At 41.5% G+C, this 16,570-nt stretch overlaps 1 protein-coding gene across 1 annotated transcript; it reads right to left on the minus strand.

The window, feature by feature from the left end:
• Positions 1-2,644: 2,644 nt before the first annotated feature.
• LOC135521606 (serine/threonine-protein kinase Nek10-like) lies at positions 2,645-16,170 on the minus strand. Its single transcript, XM_064947321.1, has 34 exons — positions 16,130-16,170; positions 15,132-15,236; positions 14,908-14,968; positions 13,279-13,415; positions 13,097-13,192; positions 12,928-13,012; positions 12,714-12,755; positions 12,535-12,613; positions 12,381-12,448; positions 12,106-12,185; positions 11,918-12,004; positions 11,501-11,725; positions 11,020-11,159; positions 10,858-10,919; positions 10,632-10,709; positions 10,471-10,535; positions 10,279-10,381; positions 9,757-9,885; positions 9,265-9,402; positions 9,050-9,095; positions 8,484-8,605; positions 8,214-8,316; positions 7,947-8,022; positions 7,629-7,758; positions 7,464-7,534; positions 6,972-7,276; positions 6,813-6,884; positions 6,646-6,700; positions 6,460-6,497; positions 6,266-6,366; positions 5,999-6,109; positions 5,737-5,839; positions 3,638-3,693; positions 2,645-3,485 (listed from the first exon to the last, which is right to left on the minus strand). Exons 1-34 carry the CDS (start codon positions 16,168-16,170, stop codon positions 3,402-3,404), a joined length of 3,294 nt encoding a protein of 1,097 aa, XP_064803393.1. The 3' UTR covers positions 2,645-3,401.
• Positions 16,171-16,570: the final 400 nt, after the last annotated feature.

Here is a 16,570-nt window from a genome sequence, read left to right on the forward strand (position 1 = left end):
CTCAGACCAACCAAGGATCATCAAAAGCCGTGCTAATAATTCTCTGACAACCCAAAGACTCCTAGATGCCCTTCCAGACTCCCTCCGCCTATCCAAGGACGTCAGAGTACAAAAATCAGTTAACCACCTAACTGAGGAACTCAATTTAACCTTGAGCAATACCATAGATGCAGTCGCACCCCTAAAAACAAAAAACATTTGTCATAAGAAACTAGCTCCCTGGTATACAGAAAATATCCGAGTTCTGAAGCAAGCTTCCAGAAAATTGGAACGGAATTGGCGCTACACCAAACTGGAAGTCTACCGACTAGCTTGGAAGGATAGTACTGCGCAGTATTGAAGAGCCCTCACTGCTGCTCGATCATCCTATTTTTCCAATTTAATTGAGGAAAATAAGAACAATCCAAAATGTATTTTTGATACTGTCGCAAAGCTAACTAAAAAGCAGCATTCCCCAAGAGAGGATGGCTTTCACTTCAGAGCTCCAAAGCTCAGTTGTCCCGAGTCTGCACAAGACCTAGGATCAAGGGAGACAAGTTGTTTTGTACTATATCTCTTGACACATTGATGAAAATAATCATGGCCTCTAAACCTTCAAGCTGCATACTGGACCCTATTCCAACTAAACTACTGAAAGAGCTGCTTCCTGTGCTTGGCCCTCATATGTTGAACATAATAAATATGTCAGGTAGTCCTGAGGCATGGTCCTAGGGCTCAATTTTTAAATTAAAAGGCCTTTTTGAAGACAAACTCCGACTTACCCCATCCTGAGACAAGGCTGAGACCTTTTATAGCCCACAAAGATCTCCGTCACGGCAAAATCCATTCTTTTGGAGAAATTGGAAACCCAAATTGGTCTACACGGACAAGTTCTGGCCTAGTTTAGATCTTATCTGTCGGGAAAGACAGGATGACCACATCAGTGAATCAACCCATTGTTTTCACAGGATGACGAAACCCCTCCAGGGACGCTGTACATTTGAGAGAGCCCCAGTAAGCCAGTGGCCCCTGTAATAGGGTTAGAGGCAGAGAATCCCAGTGGAAAGAGGGGAACCGGCACCAAATAAACTTCAGTTAGTGCTAAACACGGCTGCTAGAATCTTGACTAGAACCATTTAAAAAAAATCATATTATTCCAGTGCTAGCCTCTCTACACTGGCTTCCTGTTAAGGCAAGGGCTGATTTCAAGGTTTTACTGCTCACCTACAAAGCATTACATGGGCTTGCTCCTATTATAACCTATCTCTCCGATTTGGTCCTGCCAGGTCATACCTACACGCACGCTATGGTCACAAGATGCAGGCCTCCTTACTGTCCCTAGAATTTCTAAGCAAACAGCTGGAGGCAGGGCTTTCTCCACAGCCCCCACACCATAGAGCTCCATTTTTATGGATTGGGCTGATGACCACATCAGTACCCATGTGACGCCCCTCCAGGGAGACCAGTAAGACTAGAGGCAGGTCCCAACCTTTAAGTCTTTAATGAAGACTCATCTCGTCAATAGGTCCTATGATTGAGTGTAGTCTGGCCCAGGAGTGTGAAGGTTAACGGAAAGGTACTGGAGCAAACAAACCTCCCTTGCTGTCTCTGCCTGGCCTGTTCCCATCTCTCCTCTGGGATTCTCTGCCTCTAACCCTATTACAGGGGCTAGAGGGGCTAGAGTCACTGGCTTACTGGTGCTCTTCCATGCCGTTCCTAGGAGGGGCGCGTCACTTGAGTGGGTTGAGTGACTGACGTGATCTTCTTTTCCGGGTTGGCGCCCCCCCATGGGTTGTGCCGTGGCAGAGATCTTTGCGGGCTATACTCGGCCTTGTCTCAGGATGGTAAGTTGGTGGTTGAAGATATTCCTCTAGTGGTGTGGGGGCTGTGCTTTGGCAAAGTGGGTGGGGTTATATCCTGCCTGTTTGGCCCTGTCCGGGGGTATCGTCGGATGGGGCCACAGTGTCTCCCGACCCCTCCTGTCTCATCTTCCAGTATTTATGCTGCAGTAGTTTATGTGTCGGGGGCTAGGGTCAGTCTGTTATATCTGGAGTATTTCTCCTGTCTTATCCGATGTCCTGTGAAAATGCCTCAGGGCTACCTGGCCAGATGACTCCTTGCTGTCCCCAGTCCAACTGGACGCGCTGCTGCTCCAGTTTTTACTGTTCTGCCTGCGGCTATGGAACCCTGACCTGTTCACTGGATGTGCTACCTGTCCCAGACCTGCTGTTTTCAACTCACTAGAGACAGCAGGAGCGGTAGAGATACTCTGAATGTTCAGCTATGAAAAGCCAACTGACATTTACTACTGAGGTGCTGACTTGTTGCACCCTCGACAACCAATGTGATTATTATTATTTGACACTGCTGGTCATCTATGAACATTTGAACATCTTTGCCATGTTCTGTTATAATCTCCACCCGGCACAGCCAGAAGGGGACTGGCCACCCTCATAGCCTGATTCCTTTCTAGGTTTTCCTTGGTTCGGACCTTTCTAGGGAGTTTTTCCTAGTCACCGTGCTTCTACACCTGCATTGCTTGCTGTTTGGGGTTTTAGGCTGGGTTTCTGTACGGCACTTTGTGACATCAGCAGATGTAAGAAGGGCTTTATAAATACATTTAATTGAATAATCTAAAGCCAGACATACAAACAGAATTCTCCACAGCAATAGATTTATTTCCCATGTAATGGAAATACATGCAATAGTTTCTATTAACACACCTGAGGACATGGATACCTGTCTGAAGAAAGTTAAACATAGGTAGAAAGTGCATCTCGCTTCACCTGAGATTTCCTCAAAGCATAGCTGTTTAGAAACAAATGAAAATGTACAATTAATAACATTTAACATAGAATATCATCTGGAAGTAGACTATTTAACTGTGCAAATGTCCTCAACAACAACAACAACAAACAAGTCAGTGTATAGCGACATTAGGAACATGCCATCTGATGCAGGTCAGACAATACCAGAGATAAAGCAGTAATATCCCTATCCTGAGTCTACTTAGAGTTAAAGAAAGTGTAACCTGAGAGAGAGAGAGAGAGATCACAAAATAACCACACAAACTTCACACAACACTGAGAAAGACCCTAGAATCTGTATAGATTTGTACATATGATCAATGCATGAGTACATTAGCTCAGTGCAAACTCAAAGAGGAAAAACTCCATAGGCCATAAATAGTCTAATCTGCATATGTGTTGAAGACGTATGACTGCTTTCTTTGATCCGAAATCAGTACTATTTGTCTGTTTGAGCCTGTCGTGAAACACTTCCCCTTTATGCAGACTGTGTATCATTGATCTACTTCCTTCTCAAGGTTATCAGCCTCTCAAAGAAATGTAGTGCTAGCCCATTTCGAGTGTGACTGGAAAACACTAGCATGTCAATGAAGATATGATTTCTAAGGATGAAGGTCACTTGTTTGTCCCTGTTGCACCCTGGTCAATCCTCATTGCGTTGTAGTATCCATTCTCCTCCAGAACCTCCTCTATAATGGCCTGAAATGAAAGATCACTTATAGCATTCATATTTCCTAACCAGATTCACAGTTTCAGCCAGACATAGACATCCACATGTCTAGAAATATGTCAACTACAACAGGCTATCCTATTGTATTTATTTCTATACAATAAAAAAAACTGATATTAACCTGCATCTGCTCATAGCTAATTCCCTCCTTGAGATCACCATTTTCCATATCACCTGTAGCAAAAAGTTACATTTTAGGCTTCTAAACACCTAGACAAGGGTTATAGCAACCCCCATGGGAGACAACATGAGAACACAACATTCATCACGTAGCTTTGGTTCTTGGCTCAGTATTCTGTTAGGTTGCTACGTGTCACACCCTGACCATAGAGAGCTTTTAATTCTCTGTTGGTTAGGTCAGGGTGTGACTAGGGTGGGTCATCTAGGTGATTATATTTCTATGTTGGCCTGGTCTGGTTCCCAATCAGAGGCAGCTGTTTATTGTTGTCTCTGATTGGGGATCATATTTAGGCAGCCATTTCCCCTTTGTGGGATCTTGACTATGTATAGTTGCCTGTGAGCACTATTGTAGCGTCACGTTTCATGATTTATTGTTTTCTTTGAGTTTCTCTTCAAAATAAAGAGGATTGAACCATACCACGCTGCATCTTGGTCCACTCATTATAATGATCGTGACACTACGTTAACAAGTATGCACTAGCACTGAGGTTAGGGTAGTAATGAGGTTAGGGAGAAATGTACGGAATAAAATAAAGTAACTAATCCGTTACCAGCAAAAAGATTAATCAGATTACAAATACTTTGGAAAAACTAGATAATTACTTGAAGGATTACTTTTAAATTCAGAAAGGATGTTTGTGAGAAAAAAAATATTTGACACTTCTCTGTTTTCTCAATGACGTTTAAGTTTGTTCCACCTGAGCGAGTCTGACCACAACTCAGAGAACACTATGATGACACGCCAAATGTGTTTGATGGATCGCGGGAAAAGAGCAGGAATAAGCTTTTGTAGGTTACAGTCCAAGCTATGTTTTCCAATGGTGCGACTGCTGTCGGCATCCAAAGATTATCCAACTTGAAGGAAAGGATGACAGTAGTTGTGTCATCTACGTGGATACGGATATCACTTACTATTGTTGTTATCTACATCGCGCATTGATGTGAATCACACTGCTGCTCTCTCATTTAGCTATTTGTGCCGTACGGATTGTGGTTGTTGTGGATGGCTGTTCACAAACCTAAATGTGTATTTGAACCCAATAATGTTTGAATTTAGGAAGATGCCCATCATTCATTATTTTTGAAACCAGTGGACAGCCAGTGAAAAAACGTATAAATACCTCATGAGCTTAAGTTCAACTGTCACACTCCATGAGAACCCAAAATATAATCTTGTTTTACTCCAATGTTTATAAACAAACACTGTATGGTCTCATAACATGGTTAAAACAATATTCTTGATATCATGGATGGTCAGTCTATGGATCCATAGCTCTGTCTATTAATCTGAGAGTGGTTTTTACCAAAAGAGGCAGGGCGACCATTTTGTTATTGTTTCATCTGTGGATTTAAGCAGCTGCATATTATCAAGATATCAAAGTGTCACAAACAAAAAGGTAAACAATAGGCCTATAGCAAATGTAGCATATGGCATTCCTTTTTCACATGTAAATAGCACTTTCCAGTAGTTCTCAAAACATGCCATTCCATGAGAGCAGAATTTACTTTTCAACTCGAATCAATCAGCCCAATCAGTCCACCATGATAACAATCATAAATCATAAACAACAGAGTGGGGCTGGCTAATAAGTCGTTAGTTTTGGGGTCACGCTCAGGTAAAACAATTTGGCTAATCTATACTTCCACATTTCCATGTCCTATTTTTGAAGATCCAGGGTGTAAAACATTTATTGGAATGACTGGAACTCTGATAGACTTTGGTTTTTAATGTAAAGATATAATTTAATGGTATTATTATATGTACTAGAGAGCGATGGGTTAGAAGAAGCCTACATAACCAACCCATAGAGTAAAATGTAACAATATGGCCAGCTATGTAAACTTTAACATTGATTTATCCTGCAATAGACGTTGTTCAATTGGTAACATACATTTTTGCCTTCTTCTAATGCCTCTTAAGGGGAAAGTAATCTAAAATTAACCGAATGTAATCAGATTACGTTACCGATTACAATTTGGGACAGGTAACTAGTAACTGTAACGGATTACATTTAGAAAGTAACCTACCCAACCCTGCTTGCTTGGCAGCACCTAGATGGTCTCCTCCAAAAGACTGGACCAGAGACAACCAGTCTGAGCTGGCAGAGCCTGACTCCATTAGCTCTGGAGACCCCTGAAGCAGCTGGAAACAAAATGGAGAACAACACATACGGGTTTGACCTGTTAGATGAACTAGACTGGTATATAGGCTTACAATGCCACGCTGACTACCGCAGCGCAAATCCATAGTTGAGGCAGACCGCTCTAACGTTGCTGTAAGTTCCTGGTGTCTTGTACTTACCTTGTTAAGCTCCACCTTGAGATAGTAGGGACTGCTTTCGTAGTGGAACAGGGACTTTTTGAATCTCTCAATCGCCCGCCGTTTGACACTGTGCTGAAGAGCTGGGGGAAGCTGAACATAAAATGGTTAGAAACAGTACGATTTAAAGTATAATGGCTCAAATGTCTAGCTAGACATACTGTATACACCAACCAACTGGTACATAGCTCTCATTATTATTACCGGAACTCTAAATCAAATAAAAATCTAAAGTACATATAGACTTACCTGAGTGATGTAAATGATCTTATGCAGTTGTACCAGGAGTCTTTGGACGGGATCATCGATCTGCCGAACCTTCCTCTGAGACACACAGATTCCTGCTGACACTATGAAACCCACATGTTTATCAGTTGAGTTGAACCCACTTAACCAAAGTTGAAGGAGGAAAGAAGAACATCCTTCAAAATGATCCAATTTACCTGGTCGAGGTTTTGGCTTCGGAACAGCAAACTCACCACTGAGGAAAACAGGATGGTTATTTTATCACTTGACTGACAAACTGTTGTCATGACACAAACAGTACAGGCACTCTTCAGATGAAATGATGATATGGGTAACATTCAACAACATTTAATATATCAGAGTATGATCGTATATAGACTCACCCAGCTAATTTTGGTTCATCTACCACAGAAGCACTGACACTACTCTGTATCGGCCCTTTAACAATAAAAAAACATACATTGATTCCAATCCAAACATTACACTTGGAAATACTCCTAGTAATTGAATGATCTAAATTCAAGTGAGCATTTTGGATTCAAGTGCTCACCAGCGTCTTTATACCCCGAGACAGTGGAGATGTTGGTATGAGAGGGATCTAGATCTTTATCTGAGACATTATCTATATAAACACATAGATCATAATCAAGACGGTAGCAAATGTTATGAGAAACATTAATTATCGCCATATAATCCAAGAAAGATTTACCTTGGCTGGGTATTTTTTTGCTTTGATTTGAGCTGTGGCCTAAAGAGGAATATGGTACCATGGACTCATCAGAGTCAGTCCTAGTACTGGTTTTCTCCTGGTCTTTAGAGGAGTGGCAGCAGCTGACCCTGCCCCGATGGCTCTCCAGGAAGTACTTCTGTGCTCGCTTCCTGTCTCGCTCTGCCCTCCTCTCCAAAGCATTCTGGGAAGTATACAAACTGTCCATGAACCTCATCATGATGTCAGAGATCTTGGAGCTGACTTCCACAATGTCTGGACGCAAGTCTGCGTCTGTTGTCAGGCAGCTGAGGGGTATTATGGGAGTTATTTAGGTAGTAATCAGATAATGTAGCATCTTATCAAGCATTGTCCATCATTGATTTGTGTGATACAATGGGAGCTCTTTGCTATCCACATCAAAGATCTTTAAGTGAAACATAAATGAATTAACTTCATCATATTTGAATACTTTTATACTATATTTATACTTACCATTTAATCATGTCTGTGACTCTCTCTGAGAAAATGCCTTCCTCCACTGGTTCATAGACTGCCTCCACAATCTACTAACACAAACCACAGTTTAGCAACAATAGCCCTAGATACATAGAGAACCTATGTGAGTAGTGTGTGTGCATATGTGCGTTTGCATGTTACCTTGGTGGCGAGGGAGAGCATGTTGCTGCTGTAGAATGGAGGCCTCAGTGTGGCCATCTGGTAGAGGATACATCCGCTAGCCCAGACATCAGCCTTCTCCCCATATGGCTCACTCTTCACTATCTCTGGACTATACACACACACACACACACACACACGCAAAATGGTAGTTGTAGAGATCATTCAAATGATATTGGAGTGTCAGTAATGAAGCTTGATAAAGGCAGTCGTACCTTAAGAAACGACCTACTTCATCATCAGGACAGATCTACCTGAAATCTCCCCCGAGTATGAGTAACAACTATACACATAACTCACCAGGAGTACAGTATGGTCCCAACCACTGATGTTAGCTTGCTGTTCTCCTGTTTCTGTTTAGCCAGCCCAAAGTCAGCTGAAATGGATTCAGGTCAAATGTTTTACCGACACGTATACCCTCAGGCATAATGACATGATGTACGTAAAACGAATGGTAAGTGGTTTGCGGAAGGACTCATTCATGTTTACGTGTGCCTCTGGTTTTAGTAGAAGATGCCATGAGGGGAGAGAAATAGAGCATGAAAAGGACAACTGTGATTGACTGACTGATAGTGACTTTGTCCCTCTCTCCCAGCATGACGTTATTAGGAGTGAGATCTCGGTGGACGATCCTCTTCTCCTTGTGCAGGTACCTTAAAGCCAGACACATCTGAGGAATTTCATCGGGAGAAAAAAAAAACAGGGATATGCATTCTTTAGTAAACAACATCATGGCATTGAACGATTCATTCATTCATTCATAGCAATTATCCAAGAGAGAATTCACAGTTACAGTAGCTTTGTTGTCAGTGCAAAGCAATGGAGGCCGATACTTACCTGGATGAATATGTTCCAAAGTCTCTCCTCTGTGAATTGCTGCTCCTTCTCTTTCAGAGAGTTGAAATGGTCCCAGAGGGGAACACCTTCTATCAACTCCATGACAATGTATAGCCTGTCACCTGAAACAGTGTTCATAGCCATTTCAAAAGCTGATATCTTAATAATGTTAACTCGATGCTTTGTGTGATGTATTGTTGTCTCTACCTTCTTGCCCTTTGTGCTGTTGTCCGTGCCCAATAATGTTTGTACCGTGTTTTGCTCTGCTACCATGTTGTGTTGCTACCATGCTGTGTTGTCATGTGTTGCTGCCTTGCTATGTTGTCATCTTAGGTCTCTCTTTATGTAGTGTTGTCTCTCTTGTTGTGATGTGTGTTTTGTCCTATATTTATATTGTATTTATTTGTATTTTTAATCCCAGGCCACCGTCCCCACAGGAGGCCTTTTGGTAGGCCCTCATTATAAAAAACAATTTGTTCTTAACTGACTTGCCTAAGTTAAATAAATGTTAAATAAAAAATACAGAAATTAAATTTAAAAAATAGTGGTGTGTGTCTGATACTTACCTTTCAAGAATGTCTTGTAATATTTCACAACATTTGGATGGATCATCTTCAGGGAACAGAGAAAAAAAAGCATGAGTGCTCATCATTCAAAAAGAGGTACTGACTGGTGTGTTGTAGGTAATATTATATATAACCACATGGTAGAATATCAACAAACAAAAGCAACGTGTGAGACATAAACTACTGTATCTGGCCGATAGTAAACCAATGCTAACCTGTTCCTTAATGATGGTGAGCTCAGACACTATCTTCTCCACGTTGCTGTCTCTGGATTTCTTATCTTTACCGAAGGCAGGGTTGTGGAGATTCACTTCCTTCAGAGCCAGAAGGTTCTGACCACTCTGTTTCCTCACCTCTCAGCACAACCGCACACAACAATCAAAACCAAACAGGTAGAAAATATACCAGAAAGAATGTTAAAGACATGTGTAGAGTGATATTAGTGCCAAAATACACTTCGGATTCAATTTCTTTTGGCACTAAAACCACTCCATAGTCATGCCAAATGGTACAAATTCAAACTCAAGCATGTAGAGGTAGCAAAATTCTAGTGATCATGAGTCCTTGAAATCAAAGCACAATCAGACATGCCACATCAATCACAACCACATTGTAACCACATCGCAACCACATTGTAATTGTCATGTGTCCACTCATACAGGCACATTAAGGTTGGCACTGATGAATGGCTCAGTGGGAGGCTCTACCTTGAACACACTGCCGAATGCCCCAGTGCCTAGATGGTCCAGTATGGAGTAGCCATTGATCACTCTCAGAGGAGGGCGGTTGTGGTCGACAGTCTCAATATTCTCCCTCAGGCTGTCCAATTCCTCCTGCTAAATGTAAGCCAACACGCCAGTAAACAATCTTCACAGAGTGGAGTAGAGTAGTAATGACGGCAGAGAATAGTTCATGAAAATAGTAAATGAATCATTATTCTGATTATACGGGGCTTTACATTACAATCTAAAAGGAGACAGGACAGGGCCCTTGAACGTACAAAATAATGGAAAACACTTGAGTAAATGAGGTATAAAAACTATATTGAAAGCAGGTGCTTCCACAATAGAGTTCCAGACACTTGTAGAATCTATGCCAAGATGCATTGAAGCTGTTTTGGCTCCTGGTGGCCCAACACCCTTTTAAGACACTATATGTTGGTGTTTCCTTTATTTTGGCAGTTACCTATATGTTACGTATAGACGTTTTTACAGTATAGCAGTTCTCACAGTGTAGAGAGAAACTTTTGCTTGAAGTGCTTCATAGACAGTGATGTCTCTCACATAATGTCCAACATCAATGAACAGCTCAAATAAATCTGTAGGAAAGAGCCTGAAAAATATATATATTTTTTTAAATACATTTTCTGAAAGACAAAAATATGTACATTGACTTTAAGAAACAATGTCTTATGTCATTACCTTTTAAATAGATGTCGGTTACATTCCATGCTGAAGAGGAAACGTAGGGTCCGAAATGCATAGCACTGTCAACATCAACAATAACATAATGACTGTCATTGTAATATAAGGACAAACATGACATGATAATTGTAATTACACCATTATGTAATGTGTAATACCTGTAGGGATATTGCTTTTGGTCCATTGCGAAAGCTTTGTGGCAGAATCAATTTCGCAATTACATAGACCCCATTCTCCTGACGAAGCAAAGAGAATGCATTTCAAAAATGCCCTTTCCACTAACACAATTCTGAATCAATATCATAGTCCTATATATTGTCCAGTTCATTGATTGTTCTCATGTAAGCCAACACTCTGTTTCTGTTTGTGGCTAGGCGCCCTTACCTGAACCACCTGATGTGCCGTGGTGTCATCCAAAACGAGCTCAGTCAGAGCCGCACAGCATGCTGCAATAAAGACAGACATTTACACAAGATCATGTTGAACGTAGATCAATCTATATGATCTATAGTCTAAATATCCAACATGTCCAGTGTATGTTCCTACCTGACTGTAGAGACATGGTGTCGTCCACATCCTCCTGTGGACTGAGCTCCTCACTGACGTGCTGTCTCTGGATGCGTCCCGCTGCATTAGCGCTGCAGAGGGCCTCGATAGAGGAGCGGTCCGAAACGTACGCCCGCTCACTGGAACAGACAGCATACAGTACATTACGGAACCCTACGGGTCTGGGTTGCATACCACTTTCTCATCATCTGAATTTCCTCATGGTCATAATAATCATTAACCAATGTTTCAACCACTGTCTTTGACCCACTAAACTCTCGAGTAACTCTTGACAATACTATATTAGCTTAACCAGAGGTTGCATACCATTTTCCCATAATCACAATTTTCTCAAGGTCATAATATGCACTAACCTAGGCCTCACCCAATATACTGCATTTGACCCAGTGAACTCCTGAGTAGTCTATGCTCTCCATGAACTTGTATGATACTTCTTTAGTCTATCCAGGTAGCCTCTCACCTGTCGAGGATGTGGAGCAACTGTTGCACCCCTCCCCAGGTGCGTATCTCGGCGCTGGTGTCTGGCTCCTCACACAGCTGGACCAGGACCCACACTATGCTCCACAGCAGCTTCAGGTGCTCCCCGTGCAGCAGGCTGAGCAGCACCGGCAGGCCCTCGCACTCCCTCACCTGCTCCCGCACCTGCCACACCGGGGAAAGCAGCCGCAGCAACTCTGCACTCATCCTGAAAGGGACACAAAGAAAAATGGATATGCAAAACACATATCAAAGCAAGACATTGGAAGATGCATGTTATTGCCAGTGATATAGTCATGCTGTTGATGGGGGGTGTAAGGCAAACTGTTATTTTGAGGCAACTTTGTTGTGCAAAGATGAACGCATAGAGTGTAACTGACGAGGGAGGTAGGTACTGTACCTTTTGGACAGTAAGTCATAATCTTGTAGTATCACAAGAAGATTCTCCACGATTGACAACTCTCCTATCGTCTTCTTGCATTCTGAACTAGGGGATAGATCAAGTGATGTATTTAAGTGTTGGCTACAGTGTATACTTTTACTAAAGGTATGCATGATGTCCCAAGGTCCCTTTATAAGAGAAGTTACCTCTCAGCCAATGAGGTGAGTGCTAGGAGGGCACCTAGTAATACACTGCTGTCACGTGTTGATAGGAGCTTTACCAGGGTCTGAGCATGAGCATGAAATCTTACATCATTATATGCTCATTAGTTACTACTTTCCAAGACAGAAAAAAACAAAAACCTATCCACAAGTAATGGGGAACAGACATTGGACTAACAGTCAGTTAGGAGTACAGTTCTTCATTTAACACAATCCTACAGTACATTGTATGAGGCAGTGACATTTGTACAGTTGTTTACCTTATGAGCGCCACTCTCAATAACCCACTGCCTTTGGTCCTCCACTGCAGACAGTTTCTGAAGCATATCTATTCGGGAATGAAGAGACAAGGGACAATAAGGAAGGACATTGAGGGAAATACAGGCTACTTTTTGGGGGGATTTGATAACTCACACATCATGGTGACCAACTTCTCCATGGCAAATGTCTGCTCTCCACACCCCAGATAACTGCTGTACACCAACTCCATGTACTAAAAGAGGAGGGAAAGGGATAGAAAGTGACAGCTATAAAAAGCAACACAGGACTGTCAGACTAGAATGTTTTTGAAAATAGATTTAAAGTACATTTACCCTTGCGAGAAGATCAACACCTTGGAGTTGATGAAAAACTCTCTGAAAAGACAGGGTATGACGAGAATTAAAAAGATACCTGAAATCAGAGTGTTGAATTGTCCTGCTTGCTTGTCAGGTTTTGTCAACAAGTCAAAAGAGAAAGGCAGCACGAGTCATATCTATTTTACATCATATGAAGTTGAAGGAAGAAAAGGCACATCATTCATTTTACCTGATAAAGTGGTTCTCTTACGAGCAATCGTAGACAGATGAGTACTCTAAGGACAGACTCAGGTGGTGCATGGTCGACCCAGTCACTACAAAGGAAGTACACACACAACTGAGCAACTTTCAAGACCTTCATCAGCTGCACAAAAATTGTTGATACCACATGAGACTACCTGCACAGTCTGTTCTTGACCAAAGAGGTAAGGATCTTCAAAAAAAGCTTATGTTGAGGATGACTGTTGAAACAATGTTGATTTCTGTATGTTGCACTGTTAGACGGAAAGATGTGAAAGAAAAGTTAATTATGTGATCAATCATATTCAAGGGATCCTAAATTAATTATTTAGGGATATACCTGAATTTCTCCAGCTCATGATCTTCAGAGGTTATGTGAATCTGACTCCTATTGTTGCTGGCAGTATTTAGCTGGAGAATGGTCTGGGATCTTCCTCCACTGTTGCGGACCTTACATGACTGACTCAATACCGCCACCTGGAATGTCAGACAGACAAACCTGATCACATCATACTGCACAGTCATGGCCAAAAGTTTTGAGAATGGCACAAATATGAATTTTCACAAAGTCTGCTGCCTCAGTTTGTATGATGGCAATTTGCATATACTGCAGAATGTTATGAAGAGTGATCAGATGAATTGCAAAGTCCCTCTTTCCCATGCAAATTAACTGAATCCCCAAAAAACATTTCCACTATATTTCAGCCCTGCCACAAAAGGACCAGCTGACATCACGTCAGTGATTCTCTCGTTAACACAGGTGTGAGTGTTGACAAGTACAAGGCTGGAAATCACTCTGTCATGCTGATTGAGTTTGAATAACATACTGGAAGCTTCAAAAGGCGGGTGGTGCTTGGAATCATTGTTCTTCCTCTGTCAAATATGGTCACCTGCAAGGAAACATGTGCCGTCATCATTGCTTTGCACAAAAAGGGCTTCACAGGCAAGAATATTTCTGCCAGTAAGATTGCACCTAAATCAACCATTTATCGGCTCATTAATAAGAAGTTCAAGGAGGTTCAATTGTTGTGAAGAAGGCTTCAGGGCACCCAAAAAAAGTCCAGCAAGCGCCAGGACCGTCTCCTAAAGTTGATTCAGCTGTGGGATCGGGGCACCACCAGTACAGCTTGCTCAGGAATGGCAGCAGGCAGGTGTGAGTGCATCTTCACGCACAGTGAGGCGAAAACTTTTGGAGGATGGCCTGGTGTCAAGAAGGGCATCAAAGAAGCCACTTCTCTCCAGGAAAAACATCAGGGACAGACTGATATACTGCAAAAGGTACAGGGATTGGACTGCTGAGGACGGGGGTAAAGTCGTTTTCACTGATGAATCCCCTTTACGATTGTTTGGGGCATCCGGAAAAAAGCTTGTCCGGAGAAGACAAGGTGAGCACTACCATCAGTCCTGTGTCATGCCAACAGTAAAGCATCCTGAAACCATTCATGTGTTGTGTTGCTTCTCAGCCAAGGGAGTGGGCTCGCTCACAATTTTGCCTAAGAACACAGCCAGGAATAAAGAATGGTACCAACACATCCTCAGAGAGCAACTTCTCCCAACCATCCAGGAACAGTTTGTGACGAACAATGCCTTTTCCAGCGGTCAATCCTCAAGTGTACAAACAAAAACCCACAAATTCTGACAAACTCCAAGCATTGATTATGCAAGAATGGGCTGCCATTGACAGCATGCCAGGGTGGATTGCAGAGGTCTTGAAAAAGAAGGGTCAACACTGCAAATATTGACTCTTTGCATCAACTTCATGTGATTGTCAATAAAAGCCTTTGACACTTATGAAATGCTTGTAATTATACTTCAACATTCCATATTAACATCTGACAAAAATATCTAAAGACACTGAGGCAGCAGACTTTGTGAAAATTAATATTTGTGTCATTCTCAAAACTTTTGGCCACGACTGTACAACACAAAATAGAGGGTTCGACATTCAGCTGAATTGACATGTCCTTACCTGGTGTCTGTGAGCATTAGTTTCAAGCAGGGACAGTAGTTTCCTGAGATCATGTGATTCTCTAAAAATGTTACATTTTGGTCAATCCTTTTATTCCAGTCAAAACAGGACATCAGTTATGTGCAAATATTTTAGTTGAAAATGTCCCAAAAAATACTAGGCCTATTTTAACATTATGTATGTGCAGTATCTGAATTGACTGAAACTACTTCTATACCACTTACTTGTTGTCTGGTCCCTTTAACTTCTGGAGTAGTTTGTCTGCTCTTCTCACCGTTTTAACTGGGTTGGGCATTATATAAATTCCCTTCTGCTTCCATGGGTCATACCTGAGGTACAACTTCCGATAATTGACACAATATAACAATGCATTCAATATCATGGCATTTGGTACATTGTAACGGCTCTCAATATTCAAATAAACACAGTCTGTTTTAGAAACATTAGCCTAGCGGTAGCTAGTAACACTGAACAACAACAGGTGCGACATAATCGTTCAGGAATAATGCAGCTATCCACTACAAGGGAACACAAAACAAAGGACAAACATGTTTCCTTTGAGCCACTGAGCAGTCCCTTACCTTCATTCACCATGGCAAATATGTAGGATACACCTGTTATTTTATTATTCTTTTTCAAGCTTGTTTTCTCCTTCAAGGTTGCAGTTTATTAATGGGCATATTATTGGAAAGTTTGTGCCCGAATTGGAAAAGGACATACTGAAATTGATGATAGTTTTAACCAATAGGTGGAAGCAACATTATTATGTGGTAGTTTCTATGGATACAACTGACGCCTTTTCGCATTCCGTCACCAGATAATTTTGTTTTTGGAATGTAGTTGTTTGTTGTTCCCCTGTTATTATAGCTCAGTGGTTGTTGCAGTTTCACCAAGTGCATAAATAAACACATTAATACTAAATAACTGTAAATTAACAAGTAGGTTTATAACTCTTATTTTGATTCATATTTATTTTCATACACTACTAACCTGTGTGCATCTATCTATATATGCAAAATAAATTTCCGATTTGGAAAGTTAAGTAGATGCACAGTTTCTGTCAGGTTTCTGTTGATGGAAAATAATCCAGATGAAAACAAATGATCTACATTTTTTGAAAAATGTAACACTGTTGTCGCGATAGCATGTGGATAACTCGGGCAATGAACAAACTACCGCGAGATGTTTGGTCCTTAATTTTTGCTATTCATAATCGCAGTACGCATTGTATCTGGCGTACTCTCCGTCGTTCAGGTGTGACATTACGTCGGCCATAGTACGTAGGTATGCGCGAATGTCGGGTTGTGAATGATCGGTTTCTGAGCGGCAGCAAACGTAAACATTATGGGTGAGCCTACTTACTGTATACAAAATGTTCGAAAACTGCTTTGGAAATTACATTTATAGCTTGTTGTATCAGAATGGCTATTTTAAAGTAATGGTTGTTCGTGGCTTTCTAGTTGTCTGAGTAACCAACGCCCAGTCGTCCCCCCACCAGTTGTTGGATGAGTTGCTAGCAGGTTAGCATTAGCTTAGGCATTTCCTGTGTAGTTATTTTGTCCCTCATCGCGAATTGCTTGCGCCAATTTTATCTACCTAGTGGTTCATTCCAAAAGCTAATGTTTTATGTTATGTATCTGGTGTTTGTTAAGTAAACTCAATC

Source organism: Oncorhynchus masou, chromosome 30 (genome assembly GCF_036934945.1).
Source record: "Oncorhynchus masou masou isolate Uvic2021 chromosome 30, UVic_Omas_1.1, whole genome shotgun sequence".
Classification (NCBI taxonomy): Eukaryota; Metazoa; Chordata; class Actinopteri; order Salmoniformes; family Salmonidae; genus Oncorhynchus; species Oncorhynchus masou.

What these genes read in the sequence shown, in the direction of transcription:
- LOC135521606 (XM_064947321.1), bottom strand. Translation starts at nt 16,170, where the DNA reads ATGTCACACCTGAACGACGGAGAGTACGCCAGATACAATGC. An exon ending in TCACCATCATTAAGGAACAG is followed by an intron (nt 9,096 to 9,264) that starts GTTAGCATTGGT and finishes TGTTCCCTGAAG; the next exon opens with ATGATCCATCCAAATGTTGT. An exon ending in TTAGCTATGAGCAGATGCAG is followed by an intron (nt 3,486 to 3,637) that starts GTTAATATCAGT and finishes CTTTCATTTCAG; the next exon opens with GCCATTATAGAGGAGGTTCT.